We start from the raw sequence: 20734 nt of genomic DNA, 5'->3' as shown, positions 1-20734 counted from the left end.
CCTACCTCTCTGCCTATTTGTGATCTCTGTCTGTTAAATAAATAAAATCTTCAAAAAAAAAAAAGGAGGGGGGCTGAGTAAAAAAAGTTCATTCATGACTTAGACCAGGAGCTCCACTGATGTTTGTTGAGTGAATGTATGAACTGCAGAGCTCAAAGGGGAGCTAGACCCACGGACTCACAATACTGTCCCAAGCTTCTCAACTGTTCTCTGTGCCTTTGCTCTGTGGCCTGGCCCTCGCGAGGTGAGGTGAGCATCAAGGGAGCTGGTCATCTCATCCCAAGTCTCCAAACCATCGCCTGCCTGGGGACGAAGTGATGGAATGCGCTGATTGGCTGGCTGAGACCACGTGACAGAATCTGGTTCTGGGACAGAAATCGCAGAGGTGGGCTGGCTCCAGAGGAAATTGGTGTGTTCTTTCCTGCAATGGGAGGTGACTGAAACAATAGCAAACACAACCCGTGCTCATTTTCGCTTCCTCAAAATCCCCCCCTGCCCCCCCTAAGAAAGATGGATAGATTAGATAAACCACCATTTTGCAATCTCCAATGAAAGAACTGATTCAGGTAGTTGTGGTCATTGCATGAAGCCCTTAGATTGTTTCTCAGCAGCGGCCACGTCCCGCCCTTAGAATCTTCTGGGTGAATGTCAGAGTCCCCAGACCCATTTTGTGAAAGTTCCCAGAGGGCTGAGAACCAGTGACTTACAGGAAATATGGGGGAAGGAGGAAGAAGATAAAGGATTCACAGTAGAAGCAAGGAGTAAATCCAGACTCTTTTGTTGTTGTTATTTTAAGGTTTTATTTATTTATTTGAGAAAGAATGAGAGGACAAAAAGGAGGAGCAGCAGAGGAAGGAGAAGCGGGCTCCCCGCTGAGCAGGAGCCTGATGTGGGACTCAATCCTGGGATCATGACCTGAGCCAAGCTTTAACCCACTGAGCCACCCACACGCACGCTGGTCTCCTTCTGTAACAAAGGTTGGTGGGCTTGGAGAAGAGGAGGAAGAACCCAGAGCAGTGTTTTTCTGAGCAAGTTCTGGCAGCATTGCCTGAGCAGTCATTTGGAATTCAGATTCCCAGGCCCTACTCCAGATCTCCAGTCAGAAGCCCTGGGGGTGCAGCCCCCTCCAGCATCTGTGCTTTCACAGAACATTCAGAGAATTCTAATGCATGCTCTAATTTGAGAACTACTGGATTAGAATAAAAGGGATTTAGGAGACATGACAAGCAAACATGATTTGTGGACTTTATTTGGATCCAGTGCAAAGAAACCAAATGTGTTAAGTCCTGAGAATGTAATGTACAACATGGTGACTATAGTTAATAATACTGTATTACTATTTGAAAGTTACCAAGAGAGCAGATCTTAAAAGTTCTCATCAAGGGGCGCCTGGGTGGCTCAGTGGGTTAAGCCGCTGCCTTCGGCTCAGGTCATGATCTCAGGGTCCTGGGATCGAGCCCCGCAACGGACTCTCTGCTCAGCAGGGAGCCTGCTTCCTCCTCTCTCGCTGCCTGCCTCTCTGCCTGCTTGTGATCTCTCTCTGTCAAATAAATAAATAAAAAATCTTTTAAAAAAAAAAAAAAGTTCTCATCAAAAGAAAAATAATTTAGGGGCTCCTGGGTTGCTTAGTGGGTTAAACCTCTGCCTTCGGCTCAGGTCATGATCCCAGGGTCCTGGGATCAAGCTCCACATCGGCGGGGAGCCTGCTTCCCCCTCTCTCTCTGCCTGCCTCTGCCTACTTGTGATCTCTCTCTGTGTTAAATAAATAAAATATATATATTTTTTAATTTTAAAAGATTTTATTTACGGGACAGACAGAGATCACAAGTAGGCAGAGAGGCAGGCAGAGAGAGAGAGAGGAAGAGAAGCAGGCTCCCTGCTAAGCAGAGAGCCCGATGCGGGGCTCCACCCCAGGACCCTGAGACCATGACCTGAGCCAAAGGCAGAGGCTTTAACCCACTGAGCCACCCAGGTGCCCTTAAAATCTTTTTTTAAAAAATAGAAAAAGAAAAAAATTTTAACTATGTATGGTGATGTTCATTAGACTTACTGTGCAATCATGGGCAATGGCTGTGGTTCAGATCATGTTGGACACCTGAAACAAATATTTTCATGTCAATTCTATCTCTATATAAACAAACGAAATACCAAGAAATCAATGGAAAAAGAAATTTTTGAGCTCATCAGGAAAACTTGATGGTGGCCTGTGTGTTTCGTGGTAACAAGGAATGGTGGTTAATTCTCTAAGGTGTTGCCTTGGTTCATTTGTGTGACTTACAAACAACAGACACTTCTTTCAGTTCCATAGGCTGGGAAGTTCAGGATCAAGGCGCCAGCAGATACAGTGTCTGGTGAAGACCAGTGTCCTGGGTCACAGATGGCTGGGTTTTTCTGCAGTGTCCTCAGCAGCAAAGAAGCTCTCTCTGGTGTCTCTTTTATAGGGTACTAACCACTGGTGAGGGCTCAGCCTTCATGACCTAGTCACCTCCCAGAGGCCCTACCTCCCAAGACTATAACACTGGGGATTCATTTTCAACATAGGAATTTGGGGCAGGGGGACACAAACATACAGTCAATGTGTGATGATAGTATTGGGGTTAACACAGTTGTATACATTTTTAGAGATCTCTGTGTACTGAAGTATGAGGGGCACAATGACATTGTCTGGGATTGGTTTGTAAATACTTCATCAAGGGGAAAAAGGCAATCATGAAACAAACATGTCAGATGCTACGTGATTGTTGAATCTGGGTGATGGGTATATAGGAGTTTCTTTGGGCAAGTTCTTTTGTTTTTGTTTTTGTGTGTGTGTGAATGCTTTGGGTTTTTTTTTCCCACAAATTTACAAAAACAAGACAATTGCATGAGAAGGGAGGCCATATCATCCCATTTGGGTACTTAGGGCTAAAACCATTACTAGGGGCATAAAAAATAAAATGAAGGAAAAAGGAGTCAGGAGGGGCACCCGGGTGGCTCAGTGGGTTAAGCCTCTGCCTTCAGCTCAGGTCATGATCCCAGGGTCCCCCTGGGATCAAGACCCACATCGGGCTCTCTGCTCAGTGAGGAGCCTGCTTCCCCCCTCTCTCTACCTGCCTCTCTGCCTACTTGTGATCTCTGTCTGTCAAATACATAAATAAAATCTTTAAAAAAAGAAAAAAAAGGGCGCCTGGGTTGCTCAGTGGGTTAAGCCGCTGCCTTCGGCTCAGGTCATGATCCCAGGGTCCTGGGATCAAGTCCCGCATCGGGCTCTCTGCTCAGCAGGGAGCCTGCTTCCTCCTCTCTCTCTGCCTGCCTCTCTGTCTACTTGTAATCTCTGTCTGTCAAATAAACAAATAAAATCTTAAAAAAAAAAAAAAAAAAGGAGTCCGGATAACAGGGCTTCCCAGAATCTTTTATTACCAATCTTTCTTCCAAAAGCAGTGAGGGACTCAGAGAAATAATAATGAGACAGAATCTCCAGCAGTTAGGTAAGTCAGGTGTCCTGCCATCCCCCAGCTCTGTCAGCCTCGTTTGATAAATAGCAGCGAAGTGGCTGAATTCCTGGCAGCTGAAATGGAAGAAATATTGAACCAACCCGAAGGAGCTCTCGAACCCAAAGCAGTTTGGAGAGACTGAGAGGGGGCCTGGAGCATCTTCCTCCAGAAAGTGAAGGGCAGGGTTTTACGGAGAGCCAAAACTCTCCCCACCTCCATAGTCAAGCTAGAGTCACTTTGAACTTGTTTCCACAATCAGACTCAGTCGTGAGCAGACTTTTTTCATTTTCCCTTTGTTTCCCACAGATCTTATCAACGCCCTCCTCTGACCTACCCTGGGTCCTGCGAACTACATTTCCCAAAAACCCCTGCCCTTACTTCCGGTTAGGTTTGCCCAATAGTAAACACCTGCAGGAGATGAGATTGGAGGAAAAGTTGGAGTATTTCTTCCCGGCTGCTTCTTCTCTCCTGTCCGCCCAGAGCTTTTCGAGACGGCAGCTGCGGGCAGATGACCCTTCTTCCTTGGCTCTTGCTTTCCCCACCTTCAGGCCCAGAAGAAGTAAAATCTCCCTGTGTTGCTAGCCCCTGGGCACCTCACACTTCAGCAAGGAAACCCCTGAAAACTTAAAAGGACCACCTGGGGGCTGCATTCTGTTTCCTGCCTTGACTATTATGACCTCCTTGGGGAAGAGAGCCTAGTATAGTTTGCAAACATATATTCAATATAAATTTGTACCATGAAAAAAAATACCCATTTTAAAAATAACAGATCAGATGAATCTCAGCCGGCAGTGATCTGCGGAACAACACTATTGCATCTTGCAAATCAATGTGGGGGAAGCGCCTGAGTAAAAACAAAACAAAACAACTTCCTGGGGGCCCAGAGGGATGGAAGCTATTTTTTTTTTTTAAACAAAATAAGAGCTTTATTGAGAAAATTCATATATCACACAATTCACCTTTCTAAAGTGTATGGTTAAGTGGTGTAATCCATCTTTAACGTAACTATTGAGAAGGTAAGATTTATATACGCCGTTTCGCTATTTGTTTTCCATTTGGGTTTTGTCCTTGTTCTATTGCTCACCTCAACTTTCTTTGATGTTAAGTACTTTCTAGTGCAGCGTTTTTATGCGCTTGTTTCTTTTGCTGGATTTTAAAGTTTATTTCTTAGCGGTTGCCCTGGGGACTACAGATGACATCGTAACTGTTCACAATCTAGTTTGGATCAATACTAAATGAACTTCAGCAGCATATCCAGACTCTACTCCTGTATGTCTCTTTCTCTCCACCCTTCTTTGTGCTATTGTGGTCATATAAGTTACATCTTAATATCAGTCAGTAAACACAGTTTTGTAGGTATTGCCTTGTGCTGATGTCTTTTATTTATTATTTTAAGGATTCTTATGTATTCATTTGACAGAGAGAGACAGTGATAGAGGAAACACAAGCAGGGGGATCGGGAAAGGGAGAAGCAGGCTTCCCCCCGAGCAGGGAGCCAAACCCCGGGCTTGACCCCGGGATCACGACCCAACCTAACCCGAAGACAGACGCTTAACCGACTGAGCCACCCAGGCATCCCTATGGTTGTCTTTTAAATGAGGTAGGAAAAGGAAATTCAGTCCTGGGATGGAGCTCAGGAGCTCAGTGTGGATTCCTGGGGTTCCTCCTCTCCCTCTGCCCCTTCCCCTGCTCATGCTCTCTCTCTAACTCTCTCAAAAATAAAAAAATAAACACTTACCACTACCATACAGTAAATTGCCCAATTGAAAAAAATCATATTTTGCTGCTGATTAGAATGCCCACGAGGGCAGAGATTTTTGCCTGTGGAGTTCATTGTTGTATCCACAGTGCCTACAACAATGCCTGGTCAAAGGAGGTGCTCAGTAAGGTTTGTGGAGTGAAAAAGTGGATGTTAAAACTCTTCTAATAGCTCTCCACCCTACTCAGAATAAACATCAAACCCCTCTCTGCACCCTACGAGGTCTTTCATGATCTACCCTATCAGTTCCCGGCTCTCATTTCTCCCTGTGCCTCTTCTCACTCACCCTGCCCCAGCTACAGGGGCCTCCCCACTGGTCCGAAAATAAGCCAAGCGTATTGCTACCTCATGACCTTTGCACCAGCTGTGTCCTCCAGCTTCTCCCACATACGCACATGGTTAACCCTCATCTCCTCAAGTCACTGGTCAAATGTCACCTCCTCAGGGAAGTCATCCCTGATTCCCTTCCCGATCGTGTCACCCTGCTTTACTCCCTTCCTAGAAGGAATCTTTTACTGAAACAATCATCCGTCCCCCATGCCCACTTGAATGGCAGAAATCCCCAGGGGCCAGAACAGTGCTTGGCACACAGTAGGTGCTCAGTGAAAGAGCTCAGTGTGTTCCAAAGGTCCTAGACCTTACCTGTATCACTGCTGCCTCCAGTGAGCCACCACTCAAGTTGAAGCTCTGAGTCTTGGTTATTGTCTAGACCTTGAGGGAACAGCCCTGAGGGTACAAATATCAAAGCAGGCAGGACCTGTCTAAAGGCTTCTGGACTCCCAAGTTCCCATCAGCCCCACCCCTTGGTCCAATGAAATTCCTCTCAGATTCAGGCTGGAGAAGGGGACAAAGCCACAAGGACCTTGGCTTCTTCTCGCTTGATTGCTTCCCCTCTCCCAGCATCTCCCCTGGCCTCCTCGTTCCCTCGCCTCACCCAGAACATACACTTACTCCCCAGTATCTATCTGTTGTGACCTCCAAGTGTAGTGAATAAGAGTATGACCAGATATCCCAAGTTATTGCTAGCTGTGTGACCCTGGAGAAGTCACACATCACTCTGTGCCTCAGTTTCCCCAACGGTAAACGGGACCCACTGGATCTCCCACCCAAGATTTTTGTGAGGATCAAGAGAAAAAAATCTACATGAAGTACATAACAGTGGCCTGAGAGCCAGTATTCAGTAACTGTTAGTTATTTCTGGGTGCTCTTTACATATGAACAGAAAGGCTAACATGTATCTAGCACCTTCTCAGCTAGTTACATGTGTTTCCTCACTTATTTATCACTCTAACCTCATGAGGTGAGTGCTATTCCTTTTTCTGTTTTGTAGGTGAAGAAACAGTTTCAGAGAAATTAAGAGACCAGACACAGTGGGTGGGGCGATAGGGGTTCCACTTCCCCCCATGCAGTCACAGACACGCTCCCCTTTCTAGGCCCCTGGCAATTCTTGGTTCTGGAAGCTTGAGTTGCCTTGAGCTTGACCGGGTTCAATGCCCCCTTTACTTAATATGCATTGATTAAGTGTCTCCTGTGAGGCTAAGCACTGGGAACCCAACAATGTACAAAACAAATATAATTCCTGCCTTGGTGGGGCTACCATTTGAGTGGCAAGCACAGGTAATAAAACAGCGATAACACTGTCAGGTGGTGAGTAAGCGCTGGGAAACTGTCTGTGCCTCAGTCTCCTCATCTATAAAATGGGAGAAAAGCACTCCCTACCTGATGATATGTGATGGGGACAGAATTCACCAAGTGAACGTCCAGCCCTGTGGGAGCTATCACTCTCCCAGAATGATCATGTCCATCATTACTGCTATATTTTAAGCCCTCTGTAAAGCAGGCAGTGTAGCCCAGGGAATGGACTCAGGCCAAACCCAGCTCCACCAAAGCCATCTAAACCGACATTGAACTGTCCCTGAGCCTCAGTTTCCCCATAGGAGACATGAAGATGGGAACACTGAGCCTCCAAGGCTGTGGAGTCAGAATGAAGTGAACACCCAAGGACGGTCGTTCTCTTTAGCTCTTGACCCCTCTCGCTTGGGGTTCCGGCAAATACGCAATTTTTCTAAAAGTCACCAGCTCTTGGGGTCTACCTAGATGACACCCAGCAAAGGCTCGAGTTACCTCCTGGTGGGTGATGTCCGTGGACACGTTGCGCCCGTCACAGGCTGTGGTCCTAATGGATCTACCATGGCTCCTGGGGCAGGAGTAACCAACCAGTTGTCATTTCAAAGGAGAAGACGGAAAGATCTGTGTATTTCTTCTCCCCACGGCACTTCCACTGCAGAGAGGAGGATAATCACTTGAAAACTCCCTTTCAAATATCAAAATAATAAAAAACAATAGAAATCACGGTCACCATGGCTACTGTCTAGAGCAATCATGCTATTCTGGGGCTTGTGCCGAAAGCCTCCCTTACTCGAGCCCATCACGGCTCGGAACCCTTCATGGCTGTCATCTTACTTGGGGTAAAAGCTGAATGCCTCACCACGGCCTCCAAGGCCGGGCACGATCTGCCTGCCCAGTCGCCCCTAGCCCTTCCTCTGCCCCCACCCTCCCTCTTACTCACTCAGTCCCAGTCACACCGGTCCCCTCACTTTGTCCCCAGAGCCCTGAGCAGTGCCCAGCACACAGTAGGTGCTCAATAAAGATTAGCAGAAGTGCTGTAAGAATGAATGAAACATGTTTGCCACCATCTCAAGGCTCGGCGGCCAAAACTGGGATGCCGGAAGCCCCCTACCCATTGTGGCCTGCCTCCCAAGCCTGCCCATGACCCCACAGCAGTTCCTGCACCCAAAACTCAGAGGTGAAACAATCCTAGAGACAGACAATGCTTTTTCCTTCCAAACTCTCTGTGGCCTCAGGAGCCCCTTCTAAACTACCTGCCCCAGGAGCTTCCAATGACATAGGCAGGCAGGTCCTACTCCTTAAACACCAAGACTCAAGAAGTAAACACCATTGCCTCCCACCCCGGGAGGATGGTTATTTAAAAAAGGGGGGGGGCACCTGCATGACTCAGTGGGTTAAGCCTCTGCCTTCGGCTCAGGTCATGGTCTCAGGGTCCTGGAATGGAGCCCCGCATCTGGCTCTCTGCTTGGCAGGGAGCCTGCTTCCCACCTCTCTCTGCCTGCCTCTCTGCCTACTCGAGATCTCTCTGTCAAGTAAATGAATGAATAAATTTTTTTTAAAAAAGATTTTATTTATTTATTTGACAGGCAGAGATCACAAGTAGGCAGAGAGGCAGGCAGAGAGAGAGAGAGGAGGAAGCAGGCTCCCCGCCAAGCAGAGAGCCCGATGCGGGGCTCCATCCCAGGAACCCGGGAGAGGCTTTAACCCACTGAGCCACCCAGGTGCCCCCGAATAAATAAATCTTTTTTAAAAAAAACCCTGCCTTCAGCTCAGGTCATGGTCTCAGGGTCCTGGGATCAACCCCCACCCGCATCAGGCTCTCTGCTTGGCGGGGAGCCTGCTTCCCCCTCCCTCTCTCTGCTTACTTGTGATCTCTGTCTGTCAAATAAATAAATAAAATTTTAAAAGAGAGAGAGAGAGAATAACAAATGTTGGCAAAGGTGCTGAGAAACTAGTACCCTTGTGCACTGTTGATGAGAACGTGAAATGGTTCAGCTGCGGTGGAAAACAGTATGAAAATCCCTGAAAAAAATTAAACAGAGAAATATCAGATGACCCAGCAATTTCATTCCGATATGCATTCCCCAAAGAACTGAACAGAGACTTGAAGAGATAAGCATATGCCCATGTTCGTGCGCAATATTCGCAATAGGTAAAAGGTGGGAATAACTGAAGTGTCCATCAATAGGGGAATGGATGAATCAAATGTGGTATATCTCTGTACAATGGAAGGTGATTCCGCCTTAAAAAGGAAGGAGATTCAGACCCATGCTTACAACCTGGAGGACACTATGCTCAGTGAGATAAGCCAATCACAAAAGGACAAATATTGCAGGATTCCATTTCCATGAGATCCCCAGGGGAGTGACATTCACAGGAAGTAGAATGGTGGGTCGGAGGCGGTAGAGGGTAGTGATGGTCGCATAACCACAAGAATGTACTTGATATCCCTGAACTGGACTCTTAAGGATGGTTAAGAATGCCAGTTTATGGGGTGCCTGGGTGGCTCAGTGGGTGAAAGCCTCTGCCTTTGGCTCAGGTCATTATCTCAGGGTCCTGGGATCGAGCCCCGCATCGGGCTCTCTGCTTAGCAGGGAGCCTGATTCTTTTCCACTCTCTCTGCCTGCTTCTCTGCCTACTTATGATCTCTGTCTGTCAAATAAGTAAGTAATCTTAAAAAAAAAAAAGAAAAAAAAAGAATGCCAGTTTAGGTTAGGGGTCTTGTACCATGATAACACACTCGGGATGTGGATGGAGCTCACCTTCTCCGTGACCAAGTCCCATTCTGTGGAACAGTCATCTGGCTCATCGTAACCTCTAATTCTTCCTCAGGGTCGCGAAGATGTGCTCCAAGGCCATTTCTTGAACCTCATAGATGAAACTGGAAGTGATGGGCTCACAAAACAGCAAGGTGCCCCCTGTGGGGAGGTTTCCTGGGGACAGAGCAGGTGGGTGGGGTTCCCCTTCTGCTTTCTTTCTTTTAAGACTTTATTTATTTCAGAGAGAGAGAAAGAGAGAGAATGGGTGGGGGGAGGGGCAGAGCGCGAGGGATCAGCAGACTCCCCAATGTGGGGCTCGAACCCGGGACCCTGAGATCATGACCTGAGCCCAAGGCAGATGCTTAACCACGTAACCAACTGAGCCACCCAGGTGCCCTCCCTTCTGCTTTCTTTTACTTCTTTCACAATCCCCCCCTCCCCCGCCCCCAGCTATGAGTCTGCACTGGAGGAGGACAAATTCTGGCTGCCATCACCCCCGAGAGAGGGACATGGGGAAGAGCGTGGGTCTCGAGCTCCGTGCATCTGGTCGTACCCACCACAAACTTGAATCATCTGCTCTTCTGAATCACCCACATGCCTGCTCCGCCCCCCTCATTTGGCTGGAACGCAATTAAAGATTTGAAGATCATCTTTAGCAACTGAATCAATCGCTGCACAAAAGGGGCAAATTTCATGTTCTATTTTTTAAATCAAGGTCTAAATTAAAAAGTTTTCTGGATGAGGTGAATAGTCACATGGGTTCCAAATCCACAAAGCACAGAGGGGTAGACGGCGGAAAGTCTCCCTCCCACCTTTTTCTCCCAGCCAACGAGTTCCTCCCACTCCACTACGGGGACGGTGACTGTTTCCTGTGTCCCCGAAGAGATATTCGATGTGTGTCAAAGCAAAGTGTAGTCTCATTATTCTTCTCCCTGCGTTATCCTATTCTCGTGGTTCCGCGTCTGGCTGTTGTTAGCAAGACTAGCAGTGGTTCCTGGTGCCAGCGGGATTTATCATTTCTGGGCACATGGGTCTGGCTTCCCGCTGCCAGCAGCCAAGGGCTCCCTGTGGCCTCTCAGCCCACGTGTGCCCTCAAGCAACACTGATGGGAGATGAATCAGTATTGCAGCTCACTCGCCAGTCGAGTGGGAAATCAGCCCCCTGTTCAGTGCTGCTCCCAGGTGCCCCCCTCCCCCCACAGGACTGAGCCCAACTGCCTGCAGGGTCGTCCTTTATGGGCAGAGTTCCCTTCCCTGCCTCACTACCCCCCCCCACCCCCGTCCCTCCAGGTTCCTCTTGGGATCCCCTCTCAAATAATCCAAGAACTTCAGTATAAATGAACCACCTTCTACTGATGCTTACAATCTCCTGCCTATCCTGTATATACGTCCTGCTGGACCCCAGCGAGCAAATCCTTGGATGATTTCTAGGGATGGGATAGCTGGGTCAAAGCATCCGTGCTTTGTCATTTTGGCGGATTTGGCTCAATAGCCCTCTGTTTCTGACACCTTTCAAAACCCCAGCAGCTTTCACAGCTTTGCCCATTGCTTCGCCATCAAGCGCCAGGGAGATGGTGAATGAAATTAACTCGGCCCGTCTCCTGGACCCCTTGAGGGGACGGCAGAGGGTTTTGTTTCTTCGCCCCATGTCTGGAGACCCGATCTCCGGCCCCAGGGACCCATGGGCCAGGTATCACCCCATGGATGGCTCCTGGCGGGGAGGGGTGGTTCTTCTATCGATTGAATTTCTTTCTAATGTGGGGTGGGAACAGCGACCAATGTGGAACAATGTGGAATAGGGCAAGGACCACGGCGACAACTATGATTTCAACAATGAGAATGGTAACTGTGGACAGGAGACACTGGAAGACACAGAGGGGCCGGAGGAGGCTGGAAGCCTGCTCAGCCAGTGTCCCTGCAGGGGTGGGGACTGTTCCTCCCCCAACCCCAGGCCTTGCGGCCTCTTCTGTTTGTAAGAACTCAGCCCCCGGTGGGGTATGGAGCTGCTTTCTTTCATGGGGCATTTTCCTGCATGTTGCACAGGATGCTGGCACCGAGGTGTTCTTGGAGCCACTAGCTGGAGCTCCGTTTCATGTCCTGCATTTTCTGGGCACCAGGGAGACCCTAGGAGGGGACCTCCAGGTCAGTAAAGGCTCTGTGCATTGACAGCCAGTGCTCGTGGTGATACAGGAGGGTCGGTGGAAAGGACAGAATGGAGACAGGAGGAGGGGAGGAGAAGCAGGCGAGAACTCTTGCAAATGGGGGAGGAGGGCGCTGTAGGGAAGATGCCAGGTGAGAGAGGTCGGTGGCTGCAGGGTTGGTGGGGAGGCGGGAGGAAATTATGTTTGCTAGCCTATGTTTCAGACAAAATTCACAAGCCCGGTGGAAAACGATGAGAAAGACAGTCAGCAGAGGGGATGTCTTGAAGTCACCCATCAAGAACCTGCTGCTCAGTCTGGGCCTCAGTTTCCCTGTAGATACAGTGTGAGCACGGGACCAGCTCAAGGGGCATCAGTAAGTTCTGGAGATCATCTGAAGGCCGGATGGGGGCAAAGCAGGTCAGCTCCTGGCTCTCCTTTCATCTAGCTGATTATGATTATTAAAATCTGTTTGCTGATTGAGGCTCTGAGTTGCCAGACCATCCCCTGGCTGGGCTTATCTAGTCCTGATACGGAAAGGCAGGAACACTCCGTGGAAACACACCCAGCGACGCCAGGGCCCACAAGGACAAACATGGATGCAGGGCTTAGCAGCTGTGGGACCCCTGACAAGTGGTTCATGTAATAGATTGTGGGGATTAATATTAATATTACTACCTCCCTGTCTCTAGGTGACCAAGGTGGCTGGATAGATATCCAGGAGTCCATATGGCCTCCAGGTTTCATCTTCAGAATCTGTCCCTAATCTGCCCACTTCTCCCCGGCTTCACAGCCTCACTCTGCCCAGCCCCCACGGTCTCCCACCTAGACCAGCACAGTCCCTCCACCCTGATCTCTCGGTCGGGCCCTCATCCCCCACACTCTGTTCCCCCAAGGACCACCAGAGGGCGCTTGTGAGCCCCTGAGTCCCGGCGGGACCCTCCTGTGCTCAGAATCTTCTGTAGCTCCCAACACCATAAAAAAACAATTTTGCTTTTCTGAGTGAGATCTCAGAGACTTTGGAGGGACAGGTGTAAAGGGTAAAATCGATCAGATTCTCTGGTGGGCTGGACGTAGGGGGTGAGGACTCTTTGATTCCTCCAAGCTAAACTATGGATAAAATAGAGTCCACATCTTATTGAAAATGAAATGGAATTTTTCAGGCACAGGAACTGTCCAATAAATATTTGCTGAGTGGAGTAATTAAGAAAGAAAACGAGATGATAAAGCTTCAGGGAGAAGGAGGGTGGGGGCAGGGTGCTTTTAACAGTGAAGGTTGTTTATGCTCTGAAAGGTAACCGCACTAAGGAGCTCCCTGAAACCCCAAATTGAAATAACCAGAGTTTTGCAGCAACACAGTAAAGAAGGAAAACAAAAAATGCTAGAGACAAATTATCCCACCTATCCACTCAGACAAAGTTCTAAGGGAAATGGGAATGGGGAAGCTGGGAGCTGGCCTTTGGGGAGTTAGCCAAGGCTACACGTGAGAATAAGCAAGATGCATAAAATCGGCAACACGCTGTCTGCTTGCTCGTGCTCCAAACTTTCATATCTCGTGTACTTGAACGTGTGCTAACGCAGACACAATGATAGCAACGGTGTTGTGTTAGTGGGGACACATACACATGAGCCGATGGAACAGAACAGTGTGCCCAGGAAAGACCCAAGGATAATGGAAATTAGTGTAGGCAGGAGAGGACTGACCCCTACCTCACACCTCACACCACACACACATAAGCAAACTCCCAAAAGCCAAAGAGCTCAAAGTGAGAAATCAAGACTTCCAATTATGGGAAGAAAACCTGGGAGACTATAATATTATGGCCTGGGCTAGGGGAGGAGTTCTAAGCGAGATATATCATGAAGGAAAAGATGGATGGATCTGATGCCATCCTATGAGACACCACAGGCACTGAAAAATAGGGGAGGCTGATGGCAGGGGTTTGTAATAAGTGCAAGGAAGAATTCATCTGGGGGTGGGATGGGAGTTTGGGGGATGGGTGCAGATCCAACTTACAAACAAGAGAGTGCCCCTATTTTCTCTGGTTGCTCCATACCACCCAACAAAGCCAAGAAGCACCATGAGGCAGCCCACTGACAGGCACAGACAGCCAGTGTTAAGGAGATATGCAGAGGATAACCCAAGGACCCTTGCCAGGACAGCCTCTCTGAATTTGACATAGATGCCCAGGCCATCTATAAGGATCAACCCAGACATCTTTAGGACAGAAATCAGACAGGAAAAGATAGTCTGTTAGTTGTATACAAATAGAACTCTCCCAGGGTGTGCGGGGTCGGGGGTGTGCGGGGTAGGGGGGTGGGGAGAGCAAAGGCCAATAAAATCAGCAAAAACATTAAAAAACGTTAATACCCAGGGTTAGTGAGGACATGGAGAGACATTCTTATATACTGTTGCCGGAAAACAAGATTTTTAAGGGGGAGGGCATGCGGGAGGACACTTTGCAATTCATATTTAAAATCTTAAAGATTTTACAATAAAACCCTTTACCTAGAAATTATATTTGTAGATATTCAGTGTAATATCTGATATCCTCATAGACACATACATACATACCTCAACATTAGAATGGTCAGGGATGAAACTAGCTGAAGCAATCAGTAATACAGATTGGGTAGGTAAACCATGGCACAGCCATGCAATGGGACTCTAGACACTTATTTCAAATGATGCTCCAGGACAAGGGTTGGCCATCTGTGTGTGTGTGTATGTGTGTGTGTGTGTGCGTGCACACGCGCCCGCACGCGTGTGCACATGCGCGCAAAAAGCCCCAGATTTTGTGAGTTTTGGATGCCATAAGGCCTCTGTTGAAACAAGTCAGCTCTGTCAGTGTAGCTTAAAGACAGCCATGCACACTTCATAAACAAATACATTTCATTTACAAATAAATAATATCCATCTATCCATTTATCTCTCTATTTACAAGGCTGTAGTTGTCTGACCCTTATTGTCAGAGGAAGATGTTTACCAATATGGCAGTCATGCTCTTTGGGATTTATGCAACTGAGCTGAAAACTAATGTTTGCACAAAAGCCTGCGCATGGAAGTTTCCAGAAGCTTTATTCATCATTGGCAAAACTGGAAAGCAACCAAGACAGCCTTCAGCAGGTGAATGGATAAACTGTGGTACATTCAATGGACTATTAGCACTAAAAAGAAATGAGCCATCAAGCCATGAAAATATATGAAGGAAACTCACAATCATATTGCTGAATGAGAGAAGCCCATCTGAAAAGCTTACGCAGTGTACGATCCCAAGTATAGGTCATTCTGGAAAAGGCAGAACTATGGAGACAGTAGAGGACCGACAGTAGTGGTCGCCAGAGGTGAGTGGGGAGGTAGGGAAGATGGGCGGGGGGGTGGGCACAGAGCACCCTTATATGGCGAACTACTCCATGAATACTAAAATGGTGGATTCATTGTCAAAAGCCATAGAATGTCCAACGCCAAAAGTGAACCCTAATGAAAACTATGCATTCTGGGTGATGATAATGCCCATGGAAGTTCATCGATTGAATTGTAGCAAATTTACTGCTCTGGGGGGAGTGTTGCTGATGGGGGAGGCTGTGCATGTGTGGAACAGGGGTATATGGGAAATCTCAGTACCTTCTGCTCAATAGTGCCGTGACCCTAAAACTGCCCTAAAAAATAAAACCTATCCAGGGGTGCCTGGGTGGCTCAGTGGGTTAAAGCCTCTGCCTTTGGCTCAGGTCATGATCCCAGTGTCCTGGGATCCAGCCCCGCGTTGGGCTCTCTGCTCAGCGGGGAGCCTGCTTCCCCCTCTCTCTCTGCCTGCCTCTCTGCCTAATTGTGATCTCCGTCAAATAAATAAGTAAAATCTTAAAAAATAAAATAAAATCTATCCAAAAGGAGGGGAAGTTAAATTCTTCTAAAGGGAAAAAGTGGATCATAAAGCAATAGCTTTCCTGTGTTCATTTTGCTGTTTTTAAAAGGTATATAGAAAAATCTGGAAGGGTATGAAAGTGGTGATGGTATTTATTCAGCACTGTTCCCAATGATAGGCATAAGCTCTTTAAATGTTCTATCTCATTTAATTCCCATGAAAATGTTACAACACCAATAACTAGATGAGGAGTGATATTTAATAACCTCCTTTTTCCTGGTGACCTTTCCTTAATGCCATTCTGCTATCAAAACAGTTGCCTTTTTTAAAAAAAAAAGATTTATTTTAGGGGCACCTGGGTGGCTTAGTTGGTTCAGCATCTGCCCTTGGCTCAGGTCACAGTCTTGGGGTCCTGGGATTGAGCTCCACATCAGACTCCTGGCTCAGTGGGGAGCCTGCTTCGCCCCTCCCTCGGCCCCTCCCCCACTCTGCTCCAGTGATCTAATAAACAAATAATTAACAAGTAAACAAATAAAATAAAAATCTAATAAACAAATAAAATCTTATAAAAGAAAAAAGATTTATTTCAAGAGAGGGGATCTTTTGTTAAAGATTTTATTTACTTATTTGACAGAGAGAGAACACAAGCAGGGGGAGTGGGAGAGGGAGAAGAAGGCTTCCCGCCAAGCAGGGAGCCTGATGGCGGAACTCAATCCTAGGACCCTGGAATCATGACCTGAGCCGCGGGCAGACACTTAACAACTGAGCCATCCAAGTGCCTAACAGTCACCCTCTCTTGTCCTTCCCAAACAACTTAGTGTTCTACAGGATTTGACCTAGAGTCAAGCTCTTCTTCAGCCACCAATCCCAGCCCCAACCCCCTCCCCTTCTGCCCAGCCCCCGCCATCACACACCTCTGTACTTGATTTCACGGACTCTGGGTGAACAGAGCCTACACCTGTTCCCAGTGTGTCCTGCTCCTCGTCAGTCTGCCCTACATCTTTCCTGCTTCCCTGGGGACCACCGATCTGGATGTCAGTGAATTTGGATCAACTTATTTCTGTCTTTGAGGGAGCCAGTTATGGAGGAAGGGCTGCAAAGCCCCAGAGCCTGGGTGGTGACATACTTACAACTCTGAAGTCATTGAAGAAAGATAACAGTCTCTTCAGGGAAGAATACAGAGTGTGCATTTCATCCATGTTGGCCAGACCGGGGGTTCCGGACGTTCAGGTCAGCATCTTCCTGAATAAACCTCAGGGCTCCTGTTTCCCCTGATGGTATAGGTCTAGGATCAGGGGCACCAAGGCTGACTTGTCCCTCTCTCTCCTGGCTGTCCGATCGTGTGCCAGCAAGGTGCCCCAGCAGCCACCCCTCCGCAGTCATAAGCCTCTATCACGTCACAATTGGATGCCAGAGCGAGGCTCCCCATGTCCGGGAAGCAGGTACCCTGAGCTACCCCTGCCGGTTCCTCATTCTCCAAATAGGCTGCACCTGGGGTGGAGAAAAGGCATGATGGGCTTCCCTGGTACCCCCCAGATGCCACTTGGGCCCTGTGGGCATAGCATTCAGCACTGACCGCTCTTGCGGTTAATGCCCCCACTAGACTGGGGGCTCCAAGTGGGCAGGGTCCTGAGCTCTGCCCTAGTCACGGTTGTGTTCCCAAAGCTTGGCACACGGTAGTTGCTTGAGAAACCAATATGGAATGAATGAATGAAGGAGCTCCAGGAAGCAGGAGCTACAAGCCATCAGGTCCCCCAAGCTTCTGCCTTCGCATTCGCTCACATGACTCATCCTCACCCTCCTCACGGGGCTCAGAGGACAAGGAAACTACTCAGGGAGACCCAGGGATCAAGGTCAAGGCTGGGCTTTGAAACTCCAAGAGAGACATGAACGTGGGAACCTCTGACAGCGCTCCCCCCTCCCCACTCCAGCCCCTCTCCCCATTCCCCGCCAACACCTTTCCTTTCTCCCTCTGCTCAGCCACAGCAGGTGCAGCAAATTTCCTTGATCCCAAGTGCCATTGATCAGCGGGCCCTGATGAGACGTGGGTAGCAGGCATTTCAGAGGAAAAACGGTGCTTGTAGACATCGAGACACACACCCCCCCCCGCACACACATTTGAATTAATTTAACGAATGTTTGTCAAATTATCTGCTTCTTGGAATATGTGGAACTAAAAATTTGCACGTAGGAGTGACCATCTACTCCCCGACTGCGGGTCACGTTCCCGTCTAGAAGCGTGTCCTTTCACGACTTTCTCTAAAAGGTCACTGAAATAAAGAGCCCAAGAGCCAGGTGCAGAGGGCCCGAAAATGAGGATGCACAGGAGGGTGAGAAAATGCAGGGGCAAGGGAGTATGGGAGAATGCAGGGATGCAAATGAGGGCTTGAAAATGTGGGCAGAAGTGCACAGGAGAGGGTTGGTGCTCAAAGAGGGCGGGAAAATGAAGGATAAATAAGAGCGGGGAGGGGGTGCCTGGGTGGTTTAGTGGGCTAAAGCCTCTGCCTTCGGCTCAGGCCCTGATCCCAGGGTTCTGGGATCGATCCCCACATCAGTTCTCTGCTTAGCAGGGAGCCTGCTTCCTCCTGTCTCTGTCTTTCTGCCTCTCTGCCTACTTGTGATCTCTGTCTGACAAATAAATAAATAAAAGTAATAATTTAAAAAAAAAAAATAAGGGCGGGGAGGATGGGAGGCCCACTGGAGGCTGAAGGAGAGCTGACCCTGCCAAAGCCAGAGGAACACAGGACCCTTAGGTGGAGGCGTGAGGTACCTCCCCCAGGCCCCGCCCCCGCGGCTGCCCCGCGCAGAAGCCCCGCCCCCCCCGCCCCGGCTTACCTGCAGGGACCAGGCGTGCGTCTCGGCCTCTCCCGCCCCCTGGCGGCCATCAGCGGAAAGCGCGGCCGTACGTGGGCCCCTACTAGAGTCTCCCAGCCAAGCCCCCGCCGAGTGCGCCTCGGTGCCCTAGACCCACCCGGGTCAGCAGGATGAAACGGAGTGTGTCTGTGACGCACCCTGCAAGTCCCCCTAACCCACGCCAACTGAATTGGTGCAAAGAAACAGAATTGTGCAGGCATCTGGCGAATTACAAATTGTGCAAGCATCCGGCGAATTGTAAAATGTCAGATGCTCTGCAAAAAAACCAAACAAACAAACAGAGAAAATTAGTGCAATCTATCAGTGATAGTTCAGAGGTTCTAGAAAACCGTGAAAAGCTTCTTTTGAAGAGAAGCTACAGACCCATTAGGAAAACATTTAAACATTATTGTAGAAATAGAACTACTCCAATATTTGCTTAATAATAGAGCTTAAGGTGTGTTAAGATAGTCCTAATTTGGTTCTCCCCCGCCTGGTCTCCTTCGTTTTATTTTAGGAGATTTTTTTTTTTTTTAAGATTTTATGTATTTATTTGAGGGAGAGGGAGAGAGCATGAGTTGGGGGAGGGGCAGAGGGAGAGGGAGAAATTGACTCCCCACTGAGCAGGGAGCCCGATGCAGAGCCCCAACCCCAGGACCCTGGGATCATGACCTGAGCTAAAGGCAGATGCTTGACCAACTGAAGCACCTAAGGTGTCCCTAGGAAATTTTTTTCAAAAGCACCAAAACCAAGAAAATCAAGCATCTTAAATACACAATACACACACGTTGGTGCCCTCCCCCCTCCCCAGGACCCCATTATGCTGAGCCCACCAACGGGAGCCTCAGGGGATAGGTTCACCTCATTGATTGATCATGTAAAATCAACAGCATTGATATATTTGTGCATTTAGGTCCTACAAAACCTGGACCCGACCCTAACAAGGGGCCATTTTATGGGTTAAGTTATTTTAGTAATAATCACTGGGGACAGAGGTGAGAAGTCAGAAAATACTACCCAACAGAAAAGTCTGGAAAGAAAGCAGGAAAGAAAGGTCGGTTTTTCCTGAGGTCTCTCTTCTTGGCTTGCTGATGGACATCTTTTCTATAGCCTTCACGTGGTCTTCCTTCCAGGAGAATCTGTCTCTTAATATTCGTCTTGAAAAAAAAAAAAAAAGATTTGGGGGGTATGTGCTATGGTGAATGCTGTGAAGTGTGTAAACCTGGCGATTCACAGACCTGTACCCCTGGGCCTAATAATACATTGTATGTTAATTAAAAATTTTTTGAAAAAGAAAAAAAGAGATTTTATTTATTTATTTGAGAGAGAGCACAGGCAGGGGGAGGAGCAGAGGGACCAGCAAACTCCCCGCTGAGCAGAGAACAAGACATGGGGCTTGATCCCAGGACCCTGAGATTATGATCTGTACCAAATTCAGACACCTAATAGCCTGAGCCACCCAGGCAGCCTCTTAATCCTTCCTATGAGGACACCAGTCATATTGGATCAGGTTCCAGTCATATTGGATCAGGTTCCATCCATAGGAACATCGTTTTACCTTCATTTATCAATATTGGTCCATCGGTTGTAAGTAATTGATCACGAATGCAAGACGTTAATAATAGGGCAAGCTGCGGGTTGAGGAGAGAGGAGACATGTAGTAACTCTCTGTGCTTTACATTCAATTAGTCTTCAAGCCTAAAACTTTTAAAAAGTAAACTCTATTAATTAAAAGAAAAAGAAAAAAGAAGGGGTGCCTGCATAGCTCAGTCAGTTAAGCATCTCACTTGTGATTTTGGCTCCATTCATGATCTCGTAGGTCGTGAGATCGAGTCCCTGTGCCTGGTTGCATGTTCAGCAGGGGGTCTGACTGGGATTCTTTCTCTCCTTCTCCTTCTGCTCCTCCCCCGACAAATAAATGAATAAATAAAATGTTTTTTAAAGAAAACACTGGTGGTGGCATCTGTTTTTTGCTCCAAACTCATTTACGTAATTTGACTTTTTTTAAGTCTTTTTTAAAATGAGGAAATGAAACACAAATGCAGAAAACTCCATAAAACACATATGCCTTCTAAATGGGACAAGTGAATCATGACAAAGCAGACAACATTGCAAGCATGTTTTGTAACTTTGTGTAAAAAATATAGTACCGTAGGTATGATTTTTTATAACTTGCTGGGAAGGCAGTGCGATATGTTCCTCTGCTCTGTGGGGAGCCTGCTTCCCTCTCTCCCTCTGCCTGCCTCTTTGCCTACTTGTGA

General features: G+C 48.0%; 1 protein-coding gene across 1 annotated transcript; it reads right to left on the bottom strand.

Moving 5' to 3' along the window:
* Nucleotides 1–3857: 3857 nt before the first annotated feature.
* TSPAN16 (tetraspanin 16) lies at nt 3858–18477 on the bottom strand. The gene is given in 9 exon segments (XM_032303407.1): nt 3858–3881; nt 5875–5958; nt 7357–7449; nt 7451–7513; nt 9624–9681; nt 9683–9729; nt 13775–13975; nt 16751–17105; nt 18456–18477. Coding segments are annotated over 8 exon segments (639 nt in total). The 5' UTR covers nt 16820–17105; nt 18456–18477.
* Between the last annotated feature and the right edge of the window lie 2257 nt (nt 18478–20734).

Source organism: Mustela erminea, chromosome 1 (genome assembly GCF_009829155.1).
Source record: "Mustela erminea isolate mMusErm1 chromosome 1, mMusErm1.Pri, whole genome shotgun sequence".
Lineage (NCBI taxonomy): Eukaryota > Metazoa > Chordata > Mammalia > Carnivora > Mustelidae > Mustela > Mustela erminea.
This window is presented reverse-complemented; position numbering and strand designations above follow the sequence as displayed.